This window comes from Solanum verrucosum, unplaced genomic scaffold (genome assembly GCF_900185275.1).
Source record: "Solanum verrucosum unplaced genomic scaffold, falcon-dt-bn FXZP01000103.1, whole genome shotgun sequence".
In the NCBI taxonomy this organism is placed as follows: Eukaryota; Viridiplantae; Streptophyta; class Magnoliopsida; order Solanales; family Solanaceae; genus Solanum; species Solanum verrucosum.
In genome coordinates, this window is record NW_026020048.1 from 7,111,088 (window position 1) to 7,131,456 (window position 20,369).

Here is a 20,369-nt window from a genome sequence, read left to right on the forward strand (position 1 = left end):
TTTTGATTACATGTTTTAGAAGAAAAAAAATAATAGGAAAGTGATTGATTGTTATGAAATACTAAGCGAAGAAAGAATTGTATTCCAATGTGTAAGAACAGCACAAAGCCACAAATGTTTTGTTGAATAGTAACTGTGATCTTCAGAAGCTTAAAATATGTATATAGACGGTGAGTTCAAATGTATGTGCTCTTAAAATACGTACATACATCTTAACTGTTTTTTGTATATTTATACATAGCCCGAGTGGAAAATGAGGGTTCAATTCAACTCACAGAGCTCGTCCTAGGTCCTAACTGGTATGAGATACTTCTTCCATTTTTTAATTTTCCGAAGACAAGAAAGTTAAGGTTACTATATGTAGAGGCAAAGAGTTGTTATCAGATAGAAACTTGACAAATTTCTCTAATCTATACTGTTCAAATTAATACAGTAGTTTTTTTAAAGACTTTCTTGAGGGAGGAGAAAAAGCTTTCTGTTTGTGTATATACTGCAAAATTGTGTTGAATATGCTTCAAGTATATAATTTCCATCATCTATTCTAGACTCGAGCACGTTCTTTATCAAAATCTGAAGGAGGCATGAAGAAATCAGTTGTCAATCTTCCAACATTAAAATCTACCTCTTCAATTTTCCATCTTTCTTCCAGCTGCCTCTTGTGGTTTGCAGAGTGCTCACCATATCTGAAAACTGTAACAAAAGTCTTGCCACTATGCGCAACATTAACTCCTTCAACATGCTTATAGTCCTCCATAACAGATTCTGTGCTAGTCTCCCAGAAGACGCCCTCATCGTCCCTGCTGGTCTTAACTGTTAGCAACCTGGAATCCTCAAACTTGATCATTAGACCTGATCTTTGGCTGAAGTATCCCCAAATGGTGTGATGAAGTATTTCATAATTTGGACCGCTTTGTGCCTCCAATGCTGATTGATTTGTGTCTAGTTTGAGAATGAAACAGTCCTCTTCGTTTATTATCTTCTCTCCTATGCAGACTGCATTCGCAAACAAGTTTGCTATAGACCGAGGATCTAGTCCCTACAACAATGTTGATACTAACATTAATGTGTGAGTAATTTCACGTATGGTCAAGTTAGACACCTATTTTTCTGTCACATTAAAATAACTGAGCTATTGGGACGTGATCAGAAAACTCAAATGACTGGAAGGCCAAATTTCTGTCCGCGAATAGTTCAATTACTTTAATGTGACAAAATAGTTTCACGAATCAACTATTATAACATATGTGTGAGAGTTTAAGTTTGTTTTACCTGCAGGAAGCGGCGGAGAGGTCTAGGAGGACCCTTGGAGATAGGCCTAATTTGATTAGAAGATTGTCTCCATGAGATTTTGCCATTACTACCAGAAATGACTTTACATCCAGAGATAAGCAATTCTAAGCACCAAAGGTCAGGATTCTTTTGCCAAAGCACAAAGCCTCCATTTTCGTCACTTTTTCTCACCTTCACACTTTGATCACCTTGATGGAAATCAGATCCAGTAATTTTAACATGCCCAATTACACACATACTATTCACTGCATTTAACGCCGGTTGTCCCCCTGTTGCTGCTATGTATTGTTGCAATATGTATTTCGCTGTAGACGCTTCCTGCACATCAATTTCAAATAATTAGTCGAGGTGTCTACAAGTTGATCAGGAAATATAAATGCCAAAACTTACAATGGAAGAATGTTTGACAGGGCGATTAACGGATTGGCCCAATTGGATTTGAAAAGGGATAAGAGGAGATCCCACCATATAAAGTAGAAAACTAAGTTCATTATAACGAGCAGCAACAATAGGTGATGACCATTTATCAGATGTTTGAGCTTTCATCCATGTTGCCATATTTTGCCATCTAAGAGCTGCATTACTCCCCATACTTTTGAACATTTCATCTGGAATTGGCACCTCCAGCACTGTCTCCAACCCATCTTCTTTATCAACATTTGGACAAAGTATCCTCATGTAAGAATTATTATTTAACTCAAGACTAATTTACCTTATGCCAAATTTAAAATTACAACTTAATTTTATTTAGCGTGTGCGCGATTTAATGAAAGAGAGAGTAAATTTCGAATACCAAATGCATAAAGAAAGAGAAAAACAAAAGGCTGAGAGATAATTAAGGATTGTTATGAAAAAACAGCATTCTATTCTCTGTTTTTGTTTGCCTAAAACAAAGTAGTATTTGAGGTGGGCAAGTTTTTGCGGAGAGATTTAAAAAAAATTAAACTATATATTTCTAAATTAAGGATTTAAGGTTCCCCATTCTTTTAGCAATCGTGCGGGCACCATTTTATCTAATTTTATTTTGCATACTAGGTGGATTCAGAATTTTAAAATTAAGTACAATAAAAAATTTAAACTTAGTACCTATATATAATTCTCTTCTTCATAAATAGGAGTGCAAACAAAAAAATATATTTACCTTTGCTATTAGTAACGGGACGAACATAAGAATATTCAAACAAGATTTTTACGTTTGCTATTAGTAGCGAGACAAAACAAAAGCACGTTTCATATTTTCCATCTTCCTTCGAATTAATCCAATTAAATTTGTCAGTAAATTTTATTTTGGTAGTTATAAACTATGATTTGTTCCAATTGAGCACCAAACACATGATAACATACAACGGGTAACAACCGATACTAGTACTAACCAAGAACACATTCTTTTGGAGAGATGAGTGTCTCTGTGTAAGTATATCCATCCCATCTCATGGTATCTTCATCACTACTTAGAGGCACTATAGAGATTGCTTCTTCTGTCTGATTCTTTGAATTTTCTAAGCACATCTCTTCTATCTGAATTCAGCAACACTCGCCCATCTGCAAATATATATTTTGGAGTGATTGGTAACACTTGAAAACGTTTCCTGCTATCTTTCATTGTGAATAATTTAGTCCAAGATTCTTCGATACCATACTCTTTCATTACCCACAAATCAAAAACAATAGTATCCTCCTTGACACAAACAAAATTTACACTAAGCATTCCATCTAACACTGTTAGGCCTTGCTCGATCGTGTCACACAACAAGGGCATCTCCTTCGACAATGGTAATTCTCCAAACGCCTCATTTGAAATGATTAAATGAAACAGAGAAAACCTATATCCTTCGGAATCAGCAAGCCAATGAAATGTTCTTCGTACTGACGTCAAATAGTCCATATTATCGCATTGGAAGGTACAGTAACCTTCATAAATTTTTCTACACGAACCAGTTTTTAGTGAGAGAGCTTCAGTGGGTGCCTCTAAATCATCTTCAGAAATCTTAACGATCCAAAATTGTAATCACTAATGCAAATAACGTGATTTTTTTTTTTACCTTGATCTTACAGCTTCAGGAATCTTAACGACTATTTTTTTTTTTTAAAAAAAAAAAAAAGTAATCTAAAACCCTATTGTATGGTAATATCAAAGAAAGGCATTTGTGTAACAATAGGTATATATATGAAACACTTTTATAACAAATAGTATATCAACTTTAAATTGCAAAGTCAAGATATATCACCCTTTTCCCTATTATAATATTTCCTTCGCAATCATATTTAAAAGAAGAGATAAATATGTTAAAACACTACTGTATGGTAATATCTCTTTTTAATTTTTAGAACTATATTACAATATTAAAATTTGTCAGAACGATTAATTAAAGAATTCATTAAACTAGTAGGAATTGAATTAAACTCAAGTTTTGAGTTGTATAATTAAAAGGGGAACTTCAAACAATGAGCATGCTTGGATTGACTTATATTAGATGTTTTTAAGTAAAACAATTTTTTAATATTTGGATAAAATAAAAAAGTATTTATAAGCACTTATTTTTAAGTTAAAATAACAAAAATAAAGTCTAAAGTCATACGTTAGAACTTTTGACTAACAAAAAATCAATCCAACCCAAAGTTCCAAACATGACTAATTGTCAAAAAGCAAGTTAACCTATTTGGATTGATTTATTTTAAGGGTTTTAAAATCAAAATAGTTTTTAAACGTGTTTAAATAAATTTTTAAAGTGTTTATAAGCCCTTGATTTTAAGCTAACATGATAAAAATAAAACAAAAGGTAAAAAGCCAAAAATCCATCCAAACAGAGATAATTTGTAGATTGAGAATAAAAATAAACGTAATAGAATTTCATTGTATAAACCTAGCTAAACTAAGAAACACCCAATTTCGACAACTCTAAGTTAGTAATCAAATTATAATAACAAACTTAAGAATAGTCCAAATTTTCAAACTCAGTGTGAAATACCTAAAATTAATTACCATATTTTTCAGTTGAGGCATCGGATATCATAGACAAAAAATTTCGTCAGAAAAGAACCTAATATTTGGGTGACAAAATTTGGGTAGATCCAAATAACATGTTTTAAATTAAAATTGTTAAACAGTATAATACAAAGAATACAAGGCAAGAACAAACTTGATTACGGACAACGGGTTTTTACTTGTTATTTTTTGACAAATCAAGGAAGGACACTTTTTTTTCTTACTGTATCCTCAATTTATTAACATTGAGTTAATGTCATGACCTAGTAAATAAATATGTTTGGGCCCATATCAATTAATAAGAGTAAAATAGTAAACTTTCTATAATAATCACCGTTTTCTTAATGAGTACGTAAAATCAAAATTTGTCAAGTAAAAAAAAAAAGGAGGGAGCAATATGAGCTAAGCTTAAATTATGTTGGAAAATTAATTGGTCTCAAAATAACTAATTTGAGAAAAAGTTATTATTAAAAACTTTGTTGTATGGCTTGAGAGTCCGAATGCTAATCATTTTTTCATAAATTTGATAAATTACTAAAACATAAATATTTACATTTTACAAAATTCCATGTGGGTTTGATTTTTGGGTAAAATGACTATTGCATGAACAGGGAAGTAGCTTTACCGATTGTAAACTTGATTGAGTGGGTCATTAAAATGGTTTTAATAGATAAGTATATTTTTATTTATTTAAAATTTGATTTGAAATAAAAAGTTTATATAAGCAAATTTTAATTTAAAAAATAATGAAATAGATGTTCGGGTTTTGCCCTGATTTTCTTACCATAATTTAAGATTTATTTTTCCTTAAAGAAAAGACAAAACATAACCATAAATGTTTTTACTTTTCCTGAAAGGAAAATATAATATTCTTTCATAGTTGGTTTATTCTCTCCTTTTAGGACTCCTTTTCTAGTAAGAAAAGGTTTTAGGACTCTGTAAATATAGGTTTGTTTCTTCTAACACAATAACAATAAAATCCACAATGTAGTAGTTTAAGAGTCTTGTTTATGGGAGATTTTCTCCTAAACATATTTATGTTTTTTCAATATTAGTTTTATAATATGTAGGTCGCTTGACCAAACTATAATAATATTATATCTTTAGTATGTTTTTATTTGTCATCTGATTTGTCAACCATATGATTTGCAAATTATAAGTTTCCGCATGACGCCCTAATCATCCTTCATAACCCAACAATAGATTGAGTGGTTTTGTACGTAAAATTTCCATAGTTAAGTGAATTTTGAGTTAAAATTCAAAGTTGAGTGACTTTGTGAAAGAAAAAAAACCCATATTTTAATAATTTTTGTGTTAGAAATCAAAGTTAAATGAATTTATGAGAGAAAAATCCATAATTGAGTGACTTTAGAAATAAAAATCAAAATTGAATGAGTGACATGGAATATTATCTCAATTTGCACCGTATCAAGAACAAGTATTAAAGACTATTCGGAAAAAAAATGAATTATTATGTGTGAGATTAGAAATTGAAAACACTTAAAACAATTGAATGTAAAGTAAAGTAGGTTTAAAATGGTAAAATATCTCTTGATTTTCTAAATTGGACAAGTACAATATAACCTCATTAAATTAATATAGGTGAGACCGTGAAATATTATTATTTCATAGAGTAATTATTTAATCGATAAATTCATATTTATTGATTTAAAAAGTTTTTTGAGATTCAATCTTGTGATGTTGCAATAATAAGAGCTTTCAAGATGTATTATCACACCATATTTTATCATATGATATTTTAGAAGGCTACGAAGTGGGACAAACGGATCCAAAAAATATTAATGTTTTGGATGCTATCAATTTTACAATCTAGACTTGGACAACAAATGTTCAGAGCAAAAAACAATAGCAAATTGTTTTCAACACTGCAAAATTTGTTGGGGGAATGAAATCTTAAAGAATTTGAATGAACCCACTTGAAACGTCATTCATGAACTTGAGGTCATGATTAATTATCTCAGTTATCGCAATAAAATGGACGTCAAGAACTTGTTGGATTACCCGGATGAAAGTGAAACATGTTCAGAGGTCTAGAATTTAAAAGAAATTGAAGACATCATTGGAAAAAAAACAATGTTGATGATGAAGTTGAAGATGATACAATACATTTGGAACAAGTGACGCATAAGGAAACACTTATCGCATCTAGAACTCTTCACAATTTTATGGTGCAATAAAAAAGACAACACAATAACATTTGGATATAATAACAAAAATTAGAGATGAACTTCAACTAGAATTAAATTTTAACAAAAAACAAAATACTATAGAATCATATTTCACAAAATTGTCTTAGATGTATTTGTACAAATTTATAATATTAATGGGACCATATATTTATATAGTGGTCTCCTGAAAATATATTATCTTATCATCTTAATGAAATGTCTGATTTTTTCCATTGGCCCAAATCGAGACCGGAAGAAAATATTATCTTAGAGAGATTATTAATTTACCAAGTATTAATTTAATAAGGTTTTACTGTAAAAGTGGACGTTTATTTTTAATATGGCGGATAAGTGAAATGGACAAGGAGAGTAACAAATTAGAACGCACAACTAATTTATCTTGTAAAGTAGAACACAAAGGTCTAAACTATATAAGAACGTTTCAAGTTTACTCTAATCCTATGCATTTTGGAAAGGCACTTTAAGAAATGATATTTTATAAGCACTTACCTATTAAATAGAAGAATGAAACAGTAAAATAAAGTTTTTTTTGTGATCTTTGCAATATATGATCACTATATTGGTTTGCAATACATGATCATAATATTTTATATGTAAAAATGAAAATCGGAGCGAAAATAGAACCGACGCAATAAAAGACACGGTATTGAAGCAAAGAAAAATGTTATTCTTCAAGTTGATGGTTGAAATATATCTAGTGGAGAACTACGTAGTTTGGACCGACTGAGCCCCTATTCAACTATTAAATCCAGAGCATACTTCTTTTGACACATCATCATTCCCTTCCTGGCTTGGCAAATTCAATTCCAAAGAAAAAATTTAAGTTCACCCAAGTCTTTCATCTTAAACTTGAGCTTTAAGTCATTCCTAGTTTGTAAAATGAGAGAGAGAGTATTGCCTGTAACTAATAGATCATCAATATAAACTAGGACCACCACTAACTCAGGGCCAACATGTTTACTGCACAAAGAATAATCAAAATGGCTTTGAGAGAACCCAAGAAGCAAAAGAGTGTCGGTGCTGATTACATGCATACACAGTATTGGCATTTCCATATTTTGATAGGATGAGTTGTTCCTTATCAGTTGATAATGAATATGGTGTTGGTGGTTCATATTTGATAGTAAGATGCTTTGTCTTGCATAGTGCTCAGTTGTTGATTGTGGTAGCGAGTGTTGTTGTATTGCGAGTTTGTTATCTCTTCTTTGTGAAACATGTTGGTTGTGTTTGAATCAGAAGTAAGATTTTATAGTAATATCATTTGTTGGTTTAAGATTTCTACTATCTATTGGAATTGGTTAATTGATTGATAAATTATGTTAGTTTGGTCGTTAGTTGATTAACACTGTTAGTTGGTGAAATGGTTAGCTTAGATGGTTAATTAATCAGTAGTTGTTGCACATGCATAAAATGACTTGTATAAAAACCCACATCTGTAACTAACTCATGCAAGCTTTGATCAAATGAGAGCTTTTTCTTCTACAATATAATTCTCTTTGTAAATCTCAATATTATCCATACTAGGTTGTACTTGGATATTGTGTAGTATCTCTTTGCCATTGGAAATATGTGCTTCATTTGTAGTCATATGAGCAGTTTTGGATGTGAGATTGTCAATTGAAAATAGCTCTTCCAATGTGCTATATTTCTAATTCAACCGAATTAGTTTTATGTAGTATGTCAGGAGTGTCTGGGAGTAAATCTAGAGGGATGTGGCTATCTTCCGAAAGTACGGGATTGGATTGTGATGTCTTAGATTAAACAGTTTTGCATATGGCGCAAGTAGATAATAAAGATATTGCACATGAGCTCGGGGATAATCAAGTGCACCTTTATGGTTTAGCTTTTTCCAGCTTTTAAATTTTGGAGTTATGATTGGAGTAATAACTGACAATATTTATTTAATTTGTAGGAACATATTGAGTCTACCTCGATAGACCTCTCCCTGTTTTGTTTAGCAACAACATTCAACCTCATAAATTACTTTAATGCAACATATAAAATTTCAGCAAACTGGAAAATTGTCGAAACGATTAAAAAAATAAAGAAGTGCACAAACTATTTATGGGAACTTGTTTTGGTTCCTTTGTAGAAGTAAATGACCATAATAGGAAGAAAAAAAGTTTTATCCAGATCATTCACTATATTCTACTGCGAAGAATTTCTTGTAACAAAAAAAATGAGATTGGTTCATGATTGGGGTAAGCCAATTCGATCTATATTCTACTGCGGAGAATTTCTTGCACCAAAAAAAATGAGATTTGGTTCATGATTAGGGGTAAGCCAATTCGATTTGGCACGAAGGAGTTTGCTTTGATTACGAAATTGAACGGTGGAGAAATTTCATCCAGTGAGGGTTTATATCATAAAAAGAAGGCAAAAAAGTTTTTAGAATTATTGAGCAAGAAAGGTTATCTACAGGGCTTAGAATTAGAGGATTTATTTGAATCTCAAAGATTTGATACACAAACGAAGTTAAAGATTGTCTTAATTTGATTTGTTGATAGTTTCGTGTCTGCTGGTGATCGTAAGAGAATTGTTAAATCAAGTTATATTAATATAGTGACAAACTTGGCTCAATTCAATGAATATCCTTGGTGTAGGATTTCATTTGAGAACACAATCAATTCTCTGTATATTCCTTGCTCATGTATGGATACTAAGTCCGAAAAATTGAAGCCAAATATCAGCTTGCAAGGGTTCTCTTGGACTTTTATGGTGAGATATTGAATTGGTCATGACAAAATATGTATCGATCTCAAATTTATACTAATATCATTTAATACTATTTTTGTTTTCAATGCAGGTATGGGCTTTGGAAGCAATTCCTATACTAGGAGAGACTTTTGGAGAACCATCAACACAGTCTCCCTTGCCACTTCCTAGATTACATCGATGGTTTGCTAAAAAAGCGTCAATTTCAGATTATAAGAAAGTGTCATTAGTATTGAAAAAAAACAAGGTGAATACTTAAGTTTTCTTTTTTGTGCAATCTTTTATTTTAGAAGTTTTTATTATTTGTGGTTTTGTTGAACAATTTATTTTCATATAGGTTGTAATGCATCCTACTCTGATTCCTACTACTATAGAGTCAGAAAAATCTTATTTGATTAATTGGAAGGATTTAAAAGATAAGGTTGATGGACAATAGATGATCCCATCAAAAAAATTGATGGAAGGCTTGTGATTGCTACGGATCATAACATGCATGAAACAACTTTTGAGGAAGAGGTGATGTGATGTCAAATGTATGATGCAAAACAACAATTAAAGAAATTGTGCTCAAGTTCAGAAAGGGTGAAGATATTTCACGCGACTTGGCAAGCTTACAAACTCATGTAACTAAGACTATCATTGAAGACTAGCAAAAGTAAGTATATAACAAACTTAACCACACTAAAAGAGTCATATTGTACCCTTCACGATTTTACATAACTACTAGAATAAAGATTCACAAAATGAGCTAAACAGTTTTCTCAAGCAATCTACTTTCAAACACTTTACAATATTATGAAGTGATAAGAGTATTTCAACAACATTTGCAAAACAAACATATGAGAAACTATATTAATTTGGAAACTTGTGTTAACCTCATTTATATTAGACTTCTCAACTATAATCAGAAAAGGGGTAAAAAGATTCCGTCAAAGAGAGTAACATTTTATCAATTTTCAAGCATCTAACTTTTCCTTAAGAAGTACCACCAAAGTGCTAACTTCCGCAGGCACCTTTGAGCTTGCAAACATGTTATCCATAGAATATCTATTAACAACAGAGAATTATTTATTAGGGAGCAAATGATAAATCAAGGACAAAAAAGACAATGAAATGTTCAATATATTTTGAGTCTCGCTTAAGGGTGCTTTTGATGACACTGGTCTATACTAGTATAAAACTGAAAGCCACAAATTTAAAATACCTATATTAAATAGTATAGACCTCATTAATGATATAAGATGTATGACCACGTGCAGTGTCATAGTCAAAAATTTATGAAGGGTGTCCAAGAATTGCATAGGAAAAAGATAATTAAACAAATGGTGCTCTAAAATTTTGTAAATCAAACTATGTAGTATAAAGTAATTATTATTTTTAATTAGAAAATATATCAAAAATTTTAAAATCAAACTACATAATACTTAGCTTCGATGTTCATGTTATTTAATAGGAAGTGAATGGACAAAGAAAAAAAAATAAGTTTAGAGTAAAATCACATTTATAATTAAAGATTTCACCTAAAATCAAAAATAAAGAATAGAATCAGACGAGATTTTGTAAAAGAAATTTTATATGAAGCCTTTTTTCACTTTTACTAGCTTTATAGAAAAAAGAAAGAGGATTTACTGATTAACTTTAAATTAAATAATTAATTTTAAATTTTATTTAAAAATTTTAAAGAAAGGGAAAAAAATCAAAATTCAAATCAATTAAAAATTTAATTACCTTCTAAATATTTTTTTCCTTAAAATTTTAAGTTATAGCATATAGGTCTCTAATTTAAGATTATTTAATAGATAATATTAGATTTGAATTATTGAAAAAATAGAAGATTTATTAATTAATAACTTTTGAAAATGTAAAAATAAAATGTAGTTGTGAGGAATTCAATTCAAGTGCAAGTTGGTCACCTTACCTTTGGCTAAGCTCCAAAATCCAATGGGTTAAGAATATTTGATGTTTGAAGAGTGTCCAAAACGTCTTATTTAACCATTTAAAATATCATTTTACTTATATACAATGTTATTTTCGTAGAAGTGTGTCCGCTTGGACACCGGGACATAGTGTAGCTACTCCCCTGGCCACGTGCTCCCTGGTCTAAATGATATGATGTAATACTCAAGGCCAACAACAGACGAGCTGATTGTACATTTTCAATGGCCAAGTTCCGAAAACAAATCAAAGATATATTAAATTTTGTTTGGATAGGTTGTAGGGTGACACAACTTGTGTTTATCCTTTACACCACACCAACTAACAGTAAATTGAGGATAATTTAACTTGTTGTACGAGATAACTGGTTCTATTTTCAAGTAAGTAATTTCACATACTGATATAGACTTGCCATTAGTACTACTCCTAATACGTAAGTCAAAAAAGTTTTGTAGAAAAAAAGTTTCTAAACACTTTTATCGAGACACTAGAGTCAATACTAGTAGTATGGTCCTAGTCCAGTTATCATTCATATCTCCCTAGAAAAATTATAAAAAAAAAAAAAAAATTAAAAAATGGGTTGGCCTAGCATAGCCTACAACCCACATACTTGTGGGTTGGGTTGACCATTTTTTACTCCACAAGAAAAATTGTACAGCCCGATCTGACCCCTCAAAATTTTAAGAATGTACGAGTTACCCTGAATGGGGTGGCTCAACCCATACTGACAGCTCTCTGCTTTCAAGGCCATGAAACATATTTAATCGGAAACGAAATTTCACATAAAGTCTACTTAAAATATTCATAACTATTTATTCTTGAATGAGCATGTGAGTTCTCAATCTAGAAGGTGACAAGATGATATCAACAAAACCAATGAATGACTGCGGAGCGAAATTCAAAGTAGAGTCACCACATTTTACTGGTATAATTATAATATATAGGAAAAAAAAGGCTTAATATATCGTTAATTTTGCGATTATATATTCTTCATTAAAAAAGTGGTTGACATACACCCCTACTGTCACTACTAAAAATCTGGCGAAAAATGACAGTCTGCTTTGCTTTTTTTGTCAAAATCGACGAAAAAGCAATGCAATCAAGTTTGTTGCTCTTTTGCTCGACGTTTTTCAAAAAGTGACAGACGCCGCCACAAAAAATCGATGGACAACGTCATTTTTTATTTTTTTAAAAACAAAATTATTTTCTTGAATAATGCGACTTCATTCGTTGCTTTTATATATATATAGTCCGTCGTTTGTTTTAAATTTATCACTTTTTGAAAATTTTGAAAAGCAGGGAACAAAGAGACGTTGTTCGTCTCTTTTCTTTAATTTTTTTTAAAAAATTGAAAAGTGATGCAATCTAAAATTATATTTAGTTAAATCCAGACAAGCGAACTACCCTATCCGTCGCTTATCCTGCATTTTTTTTTACAGTTTATGCTGTCCACCTGTGAATTCAATTCAATTCATCCGAATATATAAATCATACCAAAAACATGAACTAACATTAGTTCATAAAGATTACATTTTATCAAGATTTTAAAGTTTACAACCTAATAGGTTCATAAATTCTACAATCAAGATTTCTAAAGTAAACAACCTAAAGTTCTTAAATTGTACAATAATTCAAGATTTCTAAAGTTCACAACCTAAAATACTAAAATCCTACAATAATTCAAGATTTCTAAAGTTCACAACCTAAAGTACTTCTAAAATCCAAAAATTTAAGTTCACATATAATTTCTAAAATTAGTTCTATACAAACTTCAAATTCAAGAATTTTTAAGTTCAAGAATTCAAGTAACCTAATTTCAACTTTCATATACTATCCAATATTTTTCTAACTTCAAAGTAATCTAACTTTCATGTACAATCTAACATTTTTCTAATTTCAACTTTCAAACTTACTAAATTCAAAAATTTCTAAGTTGAAAAATTGAACTAATCTAATTTTGACTTTCATATACAATCCAATATTGTTTTCTAACTTCAACTTTTAAACATACTAAATTCAAAAATTTCAAAGTTGGAAAATTGAAGTTCTAACTTCTAATTATTTGTTAGTTCTAACGTCTAATAGTCAATTCACAATCATATTTAAAAATCCTCAATTTAAAAGAAAACCCTATAATCAAAAATCATCAATTCTCTCTCTAACTAACAGTAATCAAAACACCAAATTAACAATTGAATAACACAATTCAACAAACCAAAACAATATACTAACAAACAAATTAAATATTACTAGAATTGAAAAAAAAATTAAATTGAAAAACTCTAACCTTAACAAGGAGATAGAGAGAGCAGGGCAGCGGGGACGCAGCGGGTCAAGGCGGCGACGTGACAGTAGAGGGTGCGACGGGCGACATCATGGCGGTGGTGGTCACCTTTTAGAGAGAAGGGAGAGAAGAGAGAAGAGAGAGATGTAAAATGTGTAAAAACCCGTTCTTCTCTCTCAACATAATTTTTAAAAAAGCGATTGATAGCATCTCTTTGTCCATCGGTTTTTAAAAAATATTTGACCAACAGTTTGATAAAAAATCAACGGACTAAGAGATGTTGTCTGTCGCTTTTTAAAATGTTTGATCAGATATTTTGACCAAAAAGCGATGGATTTAGAGATGTTGTCCATCACTTTTTTTGAACAAATCATAAATAAATTAAAATTAATGAAAAACGAAGACGTGATTATTGTTTGATTTATAAATAATTATTTTTAATAAAAATCAATGTACGACGTCTCTACATATATTAAATAAATAATTGCTTATTAATTTTATATAAAATTCGAAAAAAGAAAGTGACGGACCATCTGTCGTTTTTTGTAAAATAATTATTTTTATTAAAAAGCGATGGATAGTGTGGCAAATGGCGTCGCTTTTATGTTAGTCTCAGTTATTTTTTTAAGGGGCATCTATGATAAATTTTTCAAGAAAAAAATTGACCATCAAAATAATGAACTCAATTTAACTGTTGAATTTCAGTGGGTCCCTCTCCAATATATTGAGGAATCTTAATGACTTTATAGTCATCACTAGTTGAGTCGTATCCAATCCATAAATATAACCACAAAAAACTTATCCCAATATGATGTTAGTAATATTGATTCTCTCCATTAAAATATTCTCTTGTAGAAGAAAATATTACCATCCTTAATCCCAATTAAAAACAAGTCATTGGAGCTACCATGTATCTTGTAACGTCCTGCAACATGTATCTTAGAACGTCCTGCCACACATAGCGGGACACAAACTGATTCTTGTACATCCCTAATAGTTAGATGTGACATTGATGTTGTTATCGGCAAAGATAACAATAAAAGAAAATATTACCATCCTTGGCAGTCTGTTTTATAACCAATTTGTCATTATTGACATGATTGAGATGCATTTTCTTAAAGCTATGTTCGCAGACTAAAGCCTTCCAAGACTCTAGAACACACTTGAATCGAAAAAGAGTAGTCTACTCAAAATATCCATAATTATTTCTTCTTGGATGTGCATGTCAGTTCTCATTCCTAGAAAGTGACGAGATGAGATCAACAAAGCCAATGAATGACTGCAGAGGAAAGTTCATAGTAGAGTTATCGTATTTTATTGGTATTGTTATATTATATTGAAAAAAAGGTTTGATATACCCTTAATTTTGCGATTATATTCCTCGTTACAAAAATGACTCACATACATACCTATTATTGAATTAAAGAAAACAAAAAAAATAATGTATGAAAAAATTCAAATATTACGTGAAATCTTTGGGGGGGGGGGGGGGGGGAGTAATATTAAACCCTATTGAATGGCAAAAAAAAAGGCTTTGGAAATTGTTAGGAAGGCTGTCAAACTGATTGGTATGGCAATATTAAAAAAAAATCTCTAATTGCAAAGTCGAGGGTATAGCACCCTTTTTCCTTATTATATTTACTTAACAATCATATTTATTTATAATAAGAGATAAATATGTTAAAACACTATTGTATGGTAATATCTTTTAAAATTTTTAAAACTATATTACAATATTAAAAATTGTCTGAACGATTAATTAAACACATATATTGAACTAGTAGGAATTGAATTAAACTCAAGTTTTGACTCTGTATAATTGAAAGGAAACTTTAAACATTGAGCATGTTTGGATTGACTTATATTAGGTGTTTTTAAGTAAATTAACTTTTAAACAATTTTGTAGTATTTGGGTAAAATAAAAAAAGTGATCATGTGCAGTTATTTTTAGGTCAAAATAGCAAAAATAAAGTCCACAATCATAAGTTAGAACTTTTGACTTATAAGTCATAGGCCAAAAGTCAATCAACTCAAACATGACTAATTATCAAATTGCAAGTTACCCTATTTGGATTGATTTATTTTAAGAGTCTTAAAATCAAAATTGTTTTAAGCACTTATATAGTATTTTAATAAATTTAAAAAGTTTTTATAAGCCCTTGATTTTAAGCTAACATGATAAAAATAAGTCAAAAGATAAAAAGCCAAAAATCAATCCAAACAAAAATAATTTGTAGATTGAGAATAAAAATAAAGATAATAGAATTTCATTGTATAAACCTAAACTAAGAAACACCCAATTTTTTTGGTCATTGTAGTTAACTTTGTACCGATAAACTATAAGAATAGTAGCATATATTTTTTTGTCATTATTTATAAATTTGTCCTCTTCGTTTATTATCGTGTCTAATCTCTCCTATGCTTGCATTCACAAACAAGTTTGCTATAGACCGAGGATCTAGTCCCTATAACAATGGTCAATCATAGATCATTTAGCTATATTTAATTAAGCAGCTATCAAAATACAACGTTGATATTAATAATAACGTGTGAGTTTAATTTTACATAAGGTCATTGAGCTATTGGGAAGTGATCAGAAAACTCAAATGACTAGAAGGCCAAATTACTAATGTAGTGCACCTCCAGCACCACTCATTTGTAAAAGTTAAAATTTAACTTAGCCTAATTTACCTTATACCAAAATAAAATTACAACTTAATTTTAGCGTGTGTGTGATTTAATCAGATGGAGACATTGAATTTTGAATATCGAATGCATAGAGAAAGAGAGATAATTAAGGATTGTTATGAAAAAAAAAAGGGCCGATTTTTTAAGTTTACAACTTAACAATTGTATTTACACCAACATAGCAATACTTTTTTTTTCAATTATATAGAATTTTTTTTTTTTCAAAAGTAGAATTTTTTTTTATTTAAAAATTCCAAATCAGCCACGCTTATCCCAATTTCCATAAATTTCTCCAATAATTTTACCTTCCCTAAATTATTCAAATATGTTAAAAAAAATAAATCGGAACAATAAAATAAATAATAAAAAGAAAAAGAAAAATCGGAAATTAAAGCATGACAGCCCACAATTTATTTTTTAATTCCTTAATTTTCTCCCCCTCTTTTATTTACCTTCCATAAATATCTCTAATATAGTTATTGCTTCTCTCTCATAATTCTAATCAAAATCAGACTCTATACCTTCACTATTCTGAAAGTGTGTTCAATGGATTTTTTTCAGCACGACGGGAGATGGAATGAAACTGGTATTCACCATAATAATTGCTTCGATTATGGTTGTTTTAAAGTATATTTATTGGTTTTATTGATTTTTTTTATAAATATATATATTGTTATAGCTTTATTGATTGGTATTTTTTGGATGGAATTTGTAAAACATAAACTATATTGTTCTCAATTGCTTTGCACCATATGTAGGTACTCGCCTATAGTTAAATTATTGGTTAATTAGTGGTTTATATATTGGTGTAGTCCATATATTTTGAATGCATATGTTTTTTTAGTTAGTAGCGTATATACACCAAAATATTATGGTGTATTTTTGTTGAATTTTTATGTTATTTATCGGGTTATTCTACTAGGCACTATTATTTATTTTGTATCTACCAAAAAAAATAAGATTTTATAAAGTTTTGTTATATGATAGTGGTTAGTTTGTTTATTGGTATTGTTTGGTTAGTTTGTAGTTCAAATGATGATATATATATCAATTTGAAGTGTACACAAATTTTTAATCATAATATACACCATAATAATTGTAAATACTAAATTTTATACCAATTTTGCATAGCATTTAAACCAGTAAATTAATTTTAGCATTCTTTATCATAAATTATACCACTATAATACACAAATATAAGTTGGATTGTTTTGAAGTATTTTATTGGTTTTATTGATTAAACGTTTTTATAAACATATATTGCTATAGCTTTATTGATTGGTGTTTTTTGTTGGGATCTTAAATATGGAGTGTAACAAGTATGTATTAGTTTTTTAATTATTATTTTTTTAGTTTGATTGCTAAAATATATAGTTCATTTTTTTTTATTGTTTTAAGTTTTTTTTTTTGTTGTTTTTCTTGCTTGATTTTTTGTGTAAATAGATATGTTAACTATGAAAAATATTACTTGAATGAATGCTTCGTATATTGTTTGACACACAAATTTGAATTAATTTGATTATATAAAATGATTGAAAAATTTTGGGTTAAATTATGGTGTATATCTTGGTCTAGTTTATGTATTTCGTACTATAGTGCACTATACACCAAAATTTAATCATAATGTACAATATTGTTCAAGATAGCAATGTTAAACTATCATGTGCACTTTTTTTTTAATTAAGTTGAAAATGGTAATTTCTTGATTAGTTTGTGGTGTATATATTGGTGTACATCATATATTATATATTAGATTGAACTGTACACCAAAACATCACCATATTATACACCAAAACGTTACCATATTGTACACCAAAGCGTCACCATATTACATATCATTTCTAATTAATTTGTAATTTAAAAAATTATAAATAAGTGGTTGTATTATGATGTTATACATTCTTGTAGGTTAGTATGTGTCTAACTATTTATCGAAATGTATCGCCGGAATGTATGTGAATTTCAAGATTGAAGGAGTGATATATGACACAAACACCAAAAAGACGTTTACCAAATAGATACAATACTTTGTAATTAATTTTATTTTTTTATGAATGGAATTTTTACTAATACTAGTGATTTTTTCATATATATATTGGTATACTTATTTATTAATTCGATGATAAATATTGATAGATAGTTGATAATATTATGGTGTAAGGCAACATATAGTTGAAATATATAACAAATATTAATGTTATAATCATGAATTTTTACTTCATGTGCAATTTAATTATTTGTTGGTGTAAGTTATTCATTGTGATTAAAAATAATTGTACACCAAACTTAATCTACAATGTACATTATTTAATATACTTTTTTTAAAAAAGTTAAAACTATTGAACGGTGCTATGGTTTATAATAGGAATAAAATTTGATTATATTTTGGTATAAGTTATTTATTATAATTACAAAAAAAATGGTCAACGATATAATACAAATTCTATACAATTTAATATACTCACCCCCCACCCCACCCCTTTTTAACTAACATATATAAAATTGAAGAGAGAAGTAAAAAAAGATCTTCCCATAATAGTTGAAATGAAATTAAAGAGAGAGAAAATAAATTCAATAGTAATTGTATGAAATTAATGAGAAACGTGTTTAAGGATAGAAATCATATTAATTAGATGATACATTTTTACTCCCTAAAAATTAGTGTCAAAATCTAAAAAGATAATTAGAAAAAACTTAATTGAAGAGAGAGAGAGAAAATTAGCATCAAATTCTAAAAAGATAATTAAAAAAAAAACGTAATTGAAGAGAGAGAGAGAAAATTAGCATCAAAATCTAAAACAAATAATTTAAGAAAAAGGTAATTGAAGAGAGAGAAAAATATTTTTTACCATAGTAATTGTATCAAGTAAAAAAGAGAAAAAAAAAATTTAAGTAAAAGAAATGTATGCAATTATAATTGTGTTGATAATCTAAATGGTAAAAGTAATAAATAATGAGTTCCATAAAATAAGCCACTAAGGCACAAAAATAGGTATAAACACGTGTGAAGATATATATATTTAATAAGCTGTCATATGTATAATTAAAATGTTATTGTTATAAACAAAAAGAGTTTGAAACTGTTTAGGAGAGAGAATATTTGATAAATATTAATATCCTAATTATACTCCATATAAAAGGCACAAAATATTAATAGTATGAGAGAGAAAAATCTGTAAAACAAAATTAAATTAAATACAAAATTAAATGTTTGTTATGTATGTAATTTAAAAACTTAATTTGTAATTAAATATAAATATATTGATATTTTGTTAATAAAAGTCTTAAGGAATATATTTTTGTAATTTTCACAAAAAGAAAAACATTCTATTGTTTGCCTGAAACAAAGTAGTATTTGAGGTGGGCAATTTTTTGAGGAGAGATTTAAATAAAGGAATTAAACTATATGTTTCTAAATTAAGGAGTTAAAGTTCCCCTTTCTTTTAGCAATCGTGCTGGAACCATTTTAACTTATTTTATTTTGCATTTGTTCATATCAATCAAGATGAATTCAGAATTTTAATATCATTTACTTATATATTACAATAAAATTTAAAGTTTGTACGAATATATAATTATTTTCTCTATAAATAGGAGTGCAAACACAAAATTATATTTACATTTGCTATTAGTAACGCCCGGGACAAACATAAGAATATTCAAACAATATTTTTACCTTTGCTTTTAGTAGCGGAACAAAATGAAAGTACGTTTCATATTTTTCATCTTCGTTCGAATGCATATAGGAAGAATACATTGAATCCTATTAAACTTATTACTAAATTATATTTAGATATTTATGAATTATGATTTGTTTCAATTCATGAGCATCTAAACACATGATAAAGTGTTCTTATTAGATATTTTTGACTCATATTTTGAAAAAGTTTTTGCACGTCTTCACAAACGATCATTACATAGATAAGATATTGTACATTATTATATTAGAAATTAAAATATTAAGTGAATGATAACAAGTTAAGTGACTAACTTATCTGCGTAATGTACGCACGTTCAAGAACAAGAGTTCTTTCAAAAATTTGAATTGAAAATGTCTAATATTAACACTTTATCATATGTTCAAGTGTTTCATAGAAATATACCTTAATTCGAATATTTAACTAAAATTTATTGACAAATTTAAGAAATTATTGATGCATGATGCGAAAATGTTAATTGACTAATGGTGTTATATACAATCTGTGTTGCAAAAGGCTTTATTCTGTTCAACAATTTGGTGGTCAATAATTCACGCCTAGTG

General features: G+C 28.9%; 1 protein-coding gene and 1 pseudogene across 1 annotated transcript; both read right to left on the reverse strand.

The window, feature by feature from the left end:
• Positions 1–466: 466 nt before the first annotated feature.
• On the reverse strand, positions 467–1,994 carry LOC125822780 (uncharacterized). The gene is made up of 3 exons (XM_049502238.1): positions 1,681–1,994; positions 1,270–1,608; positions 467–1,036 (listed from the first exon to the last, which is right to left on the reverse strand). Exons 1-3 carry the CDS (start codon positions 1,966–1,968, stop codon positions 542–544), a joined length of 1,122 nt encoding a protein of 373 aa, XP_049358195.1. The 5' UTR covers positions 1,969–1,994; the 3' UTR covers positions 467–541.
• Positions 1,995–2,737: 743 nt separating this feature from the next.
• LOC125822041 (F-box/kelch-repeat protein At3g23880-like) lies at positions 2,738–16,567 on the reverse strand (annotated as a pseudogene).
• Between the last annotated feature and the right edge of the window lie 3,802 nt (positions 16,568–20,369).